Source organism: Choloepus didactylus, chromosome 1, assembly GCF_015220235.1.
Source record: "Choloepus didactylus isolate mChoDid1 chromosome 1, mChoDid1.pri, whole genome shotgun sequence".
Taxonomy (NCBI): Eukaryota; Metazoa; Chordata; class Mammalia; order Pilosa; family Megalonychidae; genus Choloepus; species Choloepus didactylus.
This window is the reverse complement of record NC_051307.1, coordinates 60,721,706-60,731,953: the sequence shown is the minus strand read 5'-3', so window position 1 is coordinate 60,731,953 and position 10,248 is coordinate 60,721,706. Positions and strand designations below refer to the sequence as shown.

The window sequence follows — 10,248 nt, the reverse complement described above, 5'->3', positions numbered from 1 at the left end:
GAGAAGCCCAGGTCTTGGGAGGAGGGTATGGAGTTTCCTTGAAAATGAGACCCTCCTGTGAGGCCTTTAGACTTTGTGCTTCTCCTATGCTGTCCACCAGGTGGTTCTTGCCAGCCCACAGTTCTCCCACCAGTGTAAGGAGGCAGGGAGCCTGTAGAACTCCAGGTGAACCTAACCCAGTCTGGGATGTGGCTGATTGAAGCTAGTTAATGAATTCCAAACCCCAGTATTGGAGTTCCCAAAATGGCTGGGAAGTTATGGTGTTTAGTGAATTTTCTTCACCACTAAACTTATTGCTTTGTCTCTCAGAGCTATCTTAGCTCTGCTCTTGCCTAGGCCCACATTGCAAGTCTTTGAGGTTCTGTGTATTGGGCTTGTTAGGGTAATTGTTTTAGAAAAGGAGAAAAAAAAATAAACAGGAAGGGTCCTGTATGGACTATTTACCTTCTTTGCTGATCTATTGGGTAATGAAATGCTAAAATACCAGGAGTTGAGGGTGATTAAGCAGAAATCAAGAAAGCAGAGAAGCTGGCTTCTCAGAAAAGGGCTCTTCCTCCCTGGATTTGCATATGTGTCTCATTCTGTTTGAGCCCTGCCCTTCTCCATATAATGTTCACCCCCAACTCCAAAAAGTTTCTGTTTTTGTTTTGTTTTGTTTTTGCTGTTTTTGCTAGCCCTATCTCCTCTCTGTTGGGCTGACTGCTCCCAGATTTTCTGGTGTCTGCTCTCAGTTTATCTATGATTGCAGCTTTTGTTCTCTTTCCTGATTCCCAGCACAGACAGCCCCTCCTCCCTCAGGATTGCACTTGGCCAGGAGGGGGGGTGGGCACCCTGGCTGTGAGAACTTACAGATTTCACTGATCTTAGCTGTTTCACACCTTCATGGGTGTTGTATGGAGTTTGTCCAATCTCAAATTCCTTTGTTGTGTATGTTCCACACAGTTCCTGGCTTTCTACCAACTGCCCCAGAGGAGTAACTACAACCTAGACCTCACCACTCCACCATCTTGGCCCACCTTTGCTAGACTTTTGATTGGTATTACATCAAATCTATATATGGATTTGGTGAGATTTGACATCTTTAATATGTTGTATTTTCCAATCTATGAGCATATCTTTCTCTATATTTAGGTGCTCTATGATTTCTTTCCTCAGAGTTTTGTAGTTTTCAGCAAAAAGAACTTGTATGTGTTTTCTCAATTTATACATAAATATTACATTTTTGCAGCTACTAAAAATGGATCTTGAAGGCATTATGCTGAGCAAAATAAGCCAGACACAAAAGGCAAAATATTTTATGATTTTAAATATCATTTTCCAATTTTACAGTGCTAGCACAGAAAAAGATGTTTGTATTCATTTAGAGTCACTGCCAAACTCATTTGTTCATTACAGGCTCTACCCCTCTTTTTGTAGGTTCCTTGGGGTATATAGGTAGAGAAAAATACTGTCTATGAATGATTACATTTTATTCTTCCTTTACAGTTGTATATGTAAGAATTGAATCATGTATTCACAAAGGCAAGTGTGGTGGAACTTAGAGTTGGGGGGTGAGGGCTGCTTCTTCCAACTGGCCTCCATTAGTGTCGGCTCTACCTTGGACACAAAACGCTGAGAATATTCTGGACCTGATAACCCTTGGCCTGTCCCATGAGGTGGTGGGCTAATGCCAAGAGAGGCAAGGAAAGAGAACCTCAATCTGCTGCCATACCCTCCAACGAGCTCTCAGCTCCAACTATGGGTGTCACTCAGAGAAAATTTGCCATCATCCCTACCACAAGCTCCAAAGCCCTGACTCAGAGAGTTTTCTTGGTATTAGAAGGAGACATTAAAACAGACAGCTTCTAACATGTACACAAATGAAAAAATTACATTATTTAAATATCATGTATTCAGGGCATGTTTACTAATTGCCCAAATGTGTTAGACACTGTATGAAACACTGGTAATAAAAGATCGGATACAACATGTTTTTGTCTAACAGAAAGAAAATAGGGCTTCATTTTATTATTCACAAGGTACAATTTACTATTTGTTCTTTAAAATGTTGCTTATTTCTATGCACTCTTTCTTTAGCATCTCATCCTGTTTCAAATGTCATCAACTATTATGTGAGTTGTTGTGTTAGTTTTCATTGCTTCCAGTTTTTCTTTCCAGTCAAATGCTGGAACAGTTTACTAAAGATGTCATCATATTGCTCTGCTGCCAGGGAGATTTCAAAGTTTGATGCCCCTAAAATAAATTAAAATTCATTATGGTGTCATTAAGATTTTTGGTAACTAATCCACTTCCATCCTCACTATACACATTCACCAACAACCCTCATGGACAGCTTTTTCAATCAGTCCATCAATCATTCACCTCCATCACCCACCATAGGGTCATACTCAGTTCCATGAACATTGACTCCGCATATGCTATTGTTCTTGTTTTTTGCCTCCCTCAAATATTTTTTTTCCATTCTTTAAGGCAAAGTTTACTTCTCATGCTACTTGACAATAAACACGCAAAGCTAGACTGATCGTTGTATGAACTCCCTGGGATATTTTATGTATACAACACAATCAAAAATTTCTTGTGTATGATGTGCATTCCTTTTTGTCATATGTGTTTCCTCAATAACTTTATTATATTAAAAGCTTTTTTGAGATTAACTGTGACTTAAGCATTGTGAAATAAGTTGTGAAATGCTTTGATGATGTTACACATCAGTGCAATGTGGTGATAGGATGGTGTGGGGGAATATCATATTTTATGCATGATTGTTCTGTAAACCCACAATTTCTATAGTAAAAAACAACATGCTATGAAGAAAAGGTAGTTAGGGTCCAAATCCTGGCTTCATCCCTGGATGAATTTGGCCAGACTACTTAATTTTTCAAAGTGTGAGTCTTTGTTTTTGTTTTTTAATCTGGAAAAGTGTGAAAATAAGGTCTAACTCATTGGTACGTAACATTCCAGTTTTTAATGCCTGGAAGATAGTAGGTTCTCAGTGAATTTTTTTTTCATATTTGCACATTTAAATGAACTAGATAGATAGATAGATATAGATAGATATTTAGGATTTTCAATCTGCTTCATTTTTGCTAGAACAGCATCTACGATTTTTGTAATTCTATAAGAATAATTTTCATGGGTATTCATGCAGGTTAGTGGTATTCCTAATAACAAAAAAGACGCATAATTATATCAGGAGGAAAAAAAAAACTTTATTGAATTGATATATTCAGGAGTTACATGTCATGCATTACCAACAATTAATCAAGCTTCAAGGAACATTTAAATCCACAGGAATTAAGTAGGATCATAGGATTGATAAATCCTCATTGTAAAGATATCCTATTTCAGAGAGCTTGAGGGGAAAATGACTAAAACTAAAGAAGAAAATGTTCCTGATTTGAGAATATGTATTCTTCAGAATCCATATTAAAATATAATCTCTTGGACAAACTCAGAAAATCTTGAGAATCAAATTCAAACTCAAAATTTTTGTCTCATATACCAACATTTGAGAATTTGGAATGTGTCTGATTTTGTAGTATTGTCCTTAAGGTGTCCATGAATTTGGCATATATATTAGAGTCTACTTTTTTTTTTAATAGTTCCACAGTTTCAGTTATTTCCCTATTGTGAGATATAGCATACATGCAAAATGTAATATCTTTCAAAGTATGATTTAACAGTAGTTATATAGGAAATTTCCAAAAATGTTAAGAGTTACAATACCATAGTTTCAATTATTCCCTTATTGTGAAATATAACATATATACAGAAACATGATAACTTTCAAATTACAGTTTAACAAATAGCTATAGAACAAATTTCAAAGGATGCTGTAGGTTACAGTGCTACCATTTGAATTCTTTCCTTCCAGCTATTCTAACACCCTAGCAACTAAGGAAAAGAAAATTACATAAAGTTTCAAAATTCATAATTCTTTGTTAAATTCTGTCTTGTCTGTTGTTAAGAGGCCAATTTTATATTCTAACTTCTATTCCTAGATTTCAAAACTTTTTATAATTGTAACTAATTACACTCTGACACAATTTGTGACCTCTGTAGTAATCAATTATTCATTCCTGATGAATGCCAGTAGCATAGATTTTGAGTTATTTCAGAATAATATTTGTTTTGAAATTTTTTATCCATTTTCACATGATTTGTATTGCACATCATCATAATTTAGAGATTTAATATTTTATTTACAAGAGGCCATTTTTCCTTTTTCTTTTTTTTTCTAGATTCCCTTGTCTTTGACAAACACAGCTTCTAGATGGTTAAATCAGTTTTCCACAGTGGGTGACATCTGTTTAAGAAGGTTCTGAGATTGTTTCTTCTTCATAATTTTTTTCATAGTATTTATTACTTCCTTATTTCTTAGACTATAAATAAGAGGATTTAATAAAGGAATTACTAGTGCATAAAAAACAGCAACTGGTATATCATTGCTTCCTTCTTTTACTGTGCTTGGTCGAGCATACATGAAGAGAAGAGAACCATAAAATGCAGAGACAGAGAGAAAGTGGGATGCACAAGTTGATAAGGCTTTGCCTCTTCCCTCTTTGGATTTCATTTTGAAAATAGTGAAGAGGATGTAAAGATATGAGATTAGGACTGCAGTAATAGTGAAACTTTGAATGGACCCAGAAAAGATCAATATCATAAGCTCATTCATAAAAGGGTCTACACAGGAGAGTCTGTACAATGGAAGAATATCACAATAAAAGTGATTAATTTGATGAGAACCACAGAATGTTAACCGAAACAGAAAACCCACATGAATCATAGGATGCAAGTTTCCCGCTATGTAAGAACCTGAGGTAATCTGAATGCAGAGTTTCTTTGACATCCTGGTGTGGTACTGCAGTGGGCTGCATATTGCCACATACCTGTCATAGGCCATTGCTGCCAGAAGAAAGCAATCGGTAGTTTCAGCAAAGCAGAAAAAATAAAATTGCGCCATACATTCATAGAGGGAAATTGTTCTGTCTTCTGAAAAGAAGTTCTCTAACATTTTGGGCGTAATGGCACAGGAACAGCAGGAATCCATGAGAGCCAGGTTGCCCAGAAAGATGTACATTGGTGTGTGAAGACGATGCTCCATATAAATCAGTACCACCAAACCAAGATTTCCCATCATGGTGATCACATAGATGGCAAAGAACACCACAAAGAGAAGGTGTTTCAACTCTGGTTGATCCGTAAATCCTATGAGGATAAATTCGGTTGTCATGGAGTGGTTTTGCTCAGTCATCTCTACCTTCTCTGTTGAGATAGAAATTATGGAGAAATAAGATTCTAATTTAGAATATGTCCTATTTTCCCTTCAATTTTCTCTTTAAGCTCTTCTGTTGTCTATGGAACACAGGCACAAATACTTTTAGAGAGTATTAGTTCCTCTAAAATTCATCTCCTATCAGTTAGAATTCTGAAGCTCAGATTCACAAGAGTATTTTGATAATATAAAGAGAATATTTACAGTGATTAAGGTTTGTTTAAATGAAAGCATGCAAGGATAGTGTACAGACCTAGTGAGCCCATATTTTGTTCAGTGTTTCCAAATAATTTCAATTAAATTTTTTTGTATTGAAGATCCTTGAGGTTCACTTAAAGTAACTTTTCTTGCATTTAAATATATTTCTTTGAGAAAACAGAAAAGAGTTTTCATGTTATCTTAATAGAGTAAATAATTGAAAAGAGTTATTTTATAGCTTTGGGAGTATGAAAATCACTAAGAACGAAGGAGGGGCAATTTATCTTTAAAGTAAATTACCTTGTAGAGACAGGGAAATAAATAGCCATAAATTTCTTTAATATGTTAATTTGAATATATTACCTTTGTACATATATCAACTATGAACCCTATTCCTGTTTGGCTGAGCAAATTCCTTGAGGCTACATTTTAATGGCATATTAGTTTTTTCCTCCACTTATCTGAATACTTATTTACAGCATGAAGGGAGTTCTTGTTCTTCTACCAGTATGTTTCTGATGACCAGACTCGCAGACTGATGAACTTATTATGAGATTTGAAAAACAGGCGTCATATATCCTTTCCAACTTGTTTCACAGAGGTGCCTCCTAACATTTTTCTTTATCACGTGCATTCCCCATTTTATATATTTTATATATAAAATACATATTTTATATTATTTATGGTCACAGTCCCCTGGTCATTGCCAGTTCTCTTCATCTTTATTGTAGTTCAGTGGCCATAACTTCCTGATATTGGCCTAAGCAACAGTCTCCTTCCAAGGTGACTTCAATCTTTGCTACCTCTAAGAAAAAAATAAAACTACTTAAGGTGGCATTTAAGATTCACCATGACCAGATCTATCTCTAACCTTAATTTAAATACTCACCCAATGATTTAACACCTTTTATTTTCTCCATCCTTCACTCATCTCCACAACCACTAGAGCTACACTCATTTCCTTAAGCACTGACATTGCCCATACTGATACGGTCCAGTTGTTCTTTGCCTAAATGCTTAAATCATTAATCCTTTCTAAAGGCATAGTTTACACATAATGTTACATAATGCAGTTTTGTCTGTTACTAAATAATTCAGAATGCATTGATCTCCGTTTTCTAAATAGTCATATGTATTTTATATACTCTTTGCAATGGAGCATTGCTTGAGGATATGTACGTTGATTTTTATTTTATATGTGATCCTCAATTTCCTATTAGAATTTAAGCATTTTGAGATTAACTGTAGCATACTAATGCAAAAGGCATGTAAAATGCAGTGGCAAAGAGGGAGGATTGATTCAAATCATGGCTCCACTCTGATCTCCTGGGACAGGTGAACATATTTTTGTTATCCTACCAATGATACTGCATGCCTTTTAGACTGCAAATTGAGATTTAAACTTTGAAGGACAGTCTGCAAAGGAAATTATTCAAAACGTATCATTTTTAAAAAATTCATATGCCTTTTTATCATTTGAATTGACACATCTACTGTTTTTCAGAAATTATGAGATTTTTGAGTTACATCTAAATAGCTTAAAATTAATTTAAACTGGCATGATTGTCTTTATAATTCAATGTTCCAGCATGCAGATGAATTGAAAACCCTTTGAATATTATTAGGATTTTTGAGAAAAAGCTTTCTTTAAATTCTATTTTTTTCAATTATTAATAATACATTAGGAAATATGAACTGAAGTTACTAATTATTTAAATTCTATGCTCAAAAATAGTTTATTTTCTACTGTCAAAATATCTAAAGCAATGCAATGCCTGATTATTTACTTTTATTTCAATACATTAAACATAGGCCATTTACTTATTTAGCCAAATTAGAAGTAACTTAAAGCACTTGCCTGGATTATATAACAATTATTTCATGACTTACCTTTTTATTTTGAAATTCTGACTTATCCTCAGAAAACATTAGAATAAAGTTCAGTATTACATCTCATTCTAGCCTTCATAGGCTTTAATATATAGAAATAATTATAAAGATAAATAAGGAGTTGAAATCTAATGGCAATGAAAATAATAAATAAATTTAAAGAAATAATTATTCAATTATGTTATTATTAAGGGTCAGAACAAATTATAATACTTTTGTTACTAGATTATACAGGCAAGGCCTTGTTACAACTATTTATTTTCCTTATGTTAGTATGATTTTAAGAAGCTTATAATATAAATCTTTGTCTCTGAAATATTTGGGATTAAAAAAATAAACATCTTTTAGACTACTAATAAGTCAGTGCTAATAATTATATTCCGCACAATGCAAAGTTAGTTTTCCCTCAAATCCTACAGGGATTTCCTTGCATTGACATCAGTATATTTCTGTGGGGAATTTCAGTCCCCAAAACAAGTAAACTGTGCAGCATGATTAAAGATTCTGTATGAGAAACTAGGTTAAAGCAAATGTCCTTCAGTAAAATCTGTTTGATGATCATCTTGATGATTCTTATGTAACTGATTTTTATTTTTATAATCCTGTTCACCATTCTGCACCTATCTTAAAATGGGCAGAAAAGAGTTTCAAGCTTGTCAGAAAACTTTACTAGAGGAAGTGAGATTAATATGGTATTTTAAAAAGTATAATTAGGATTTAGTAGAGAGGAGACTAAAATGTGTGATGGGTTCAATGAGGGTCAATGACTTCTTCACTGTCTGAATTGAATCTGTCCCCAGATCCCACAAACTCCTCACGGAAAAACTTTCATATTATTATTTCAGCCCACATATGAATTACAGAGATTGTATTGTCTTTTCACCACCCTTCTCTTTACGTAAGTTACCATGTTTTTTTCTTTTTTTTCCTCCATACCACTAACCATTCCTCATCACTGTATGGTTATTTGTTTGTACCTCTATAATCTATCATGCCCCCTCCTCACTGTCAACATTAGCATATAATTTTAAGAAGAAAGGAACTTTCTCTATTTTGTTCATTACTATATTCCCAGCACACTTAACTGTATCTGGTACTTTGTGATGATTTATAAATACTCATTAAATGACTAAGAAGTGATAGTCCATAATTCTTTGCTCAAGAATTTCTAATGGTCCTTCATTACTTTTAAACAAAATTCATTTTCCTTATACTGAGATTTCAGACCCGCTATAGACTATAACTTACATAGCATCTTCCTTCTGCCTTTAATCTCAGGGTACTTGGCCATGTGCAATTCTTCACTGTTTCTCTGTGTACTTCCTTCAACCTTGACTCATTGAAGTTGTTGAGAATGTTTCCTCACCTACAACACCTCTTTCCGCCTTTCTTTCCAACCAATCCTACTCATCATTGAGCTCAAATCAAATGACTTCCTCCATGGGTAATTTACCAGGTCTTTTAGAACAAGTTGATTTTACCACATCATTATCTACATGATACTTACCTGCATTCATAAGTCATTTGGTATTTAATAAGATGGGACTTATATGACCAACCAAATATGTACATCTTGGTTAAATGCTCTTGTATCAGGGATCGCGTATCTTTTGGGCTTCTGACAATGAAGTGAATTAAATACTCCATATTTACATACTGCATTGATTGCTAAATTTTCAGTTCTGTACAACCTTTATCAACAACTTAGAGTAGATAGGGCAAAACACAGGACACTAGGTAGAGTCAGCACAGGATGTGAACAGGGTGGGGTTGAGAACTTAGTTATTAGAAATAATTATTGACAAGATGATCATAACTGAGTTGTGAAAGACATATTATTATGAGAATGCAATGCAAAATGTGATGATGTCATGTAAAATATTATAGGGGGATATAGGAAAGGGATTGTTTGGAACATAAGAGAAACAAAGATAGATTTGTCAATGGAAGTGCCATTTCAGATGAACCTTACAGAATTAATAGGATTTTAGCAGACAGAGAACTTGTGGAAATGAGTAGCCTGCAGGAACCAGATGAGTAAAGCCCTGGAATCTTGGAAAAGCAAGGTCTTAATAGAAGATGAAGAATAAACTAGGGTGGCTGATGTCTAAGGGTCCCTGATATAAAGGGAACTTTAAAAGAGATAGAAAGTGTGGAGTTACATGGGAAAACTGTTCTATTTTGTTTCCTCCCATTCATTTTTTCTGCTTCCATGATTTCAGGGACCTTGCTCTTACACTAAAGTCAAAATCAAGCTCCAGCTGCAAACCCTAAAGGACATTTCTCAACTTTTGTCCTAACCAAGTTTAGTTTTTGTTGCTATTAAAGTCTTTATGATAACACTGGCATCTGTGGTAATGCTTACCAATCCTATATTCTTGACTGTTCTGTCTCAGTCTTTTCTGTTGCCTTGTGATTCCCTCACTGACTTAATGATGTTTGTCTTCCCCTAAGTTCTTTTCTTGGGCTCCCTCTCTTCTCTTCTAGTGTTTTGTCTTGATTATCTCATCTACTCCTATGTTTTCAAATTGCAGTCGACTGCTGCTGCTTTCATTAGAGGAAGATTCTAAACTTTTTTGGTTATGCACTCAGATCAGTACAATTATTTGGTGTGTATTCCAAATCTATTCATTTTTGCCTAAAATTTGTAAAGATATATACTATACTAGTGATTATAAATCATGCTAATATAAATTTTAAAAGAATGAGATTAAATGAAGAAATGGCATTAAATATTTTTACATTAATGACATAAAAACATTTTTTACTCTTACTAACACTATTGTTAAATAAAATAATAATGTTATATTTAGAAAAGAAATGTTATGATACAGGTCTTATTTATGAAATTTCAGTTTACCACTCTGATACAGCAATACAAGGAC

At 34.2% G+C, this 10,248-nt stretch overlaps 1 protein-coding gene across 1 annotated transcript; it reads right to left on the bottom strand.

The window, feature by feature from the left end:
* Positions 1–4,282: 4,282 nt before the first annotated feature.
* LOC119513028 (olfactory receptor 5K1-like) lies at positions 4,283–5,254 on the bottom strand. Its single transcript, XM_037807904.1, has one exon. It carries the CDS (start codon positions 5,252–5,254, stop codon positions 4,283–4,285), a length of 972 nt encoding a protein of 323 aa, XP_037663832.1.
* Positions 5,255–10,248: the final 4,994 nt, after the last annotated feature.

Excerpts from the sequence above, each read along its gene's own strand:
- LOC119513028 (XM_037807904.1), bottom strand. The coding sequence starts at position 5,254 with ATGACTGAGCAAAACCACTCCATGACAACCGAATTTATCCTCATAGGA.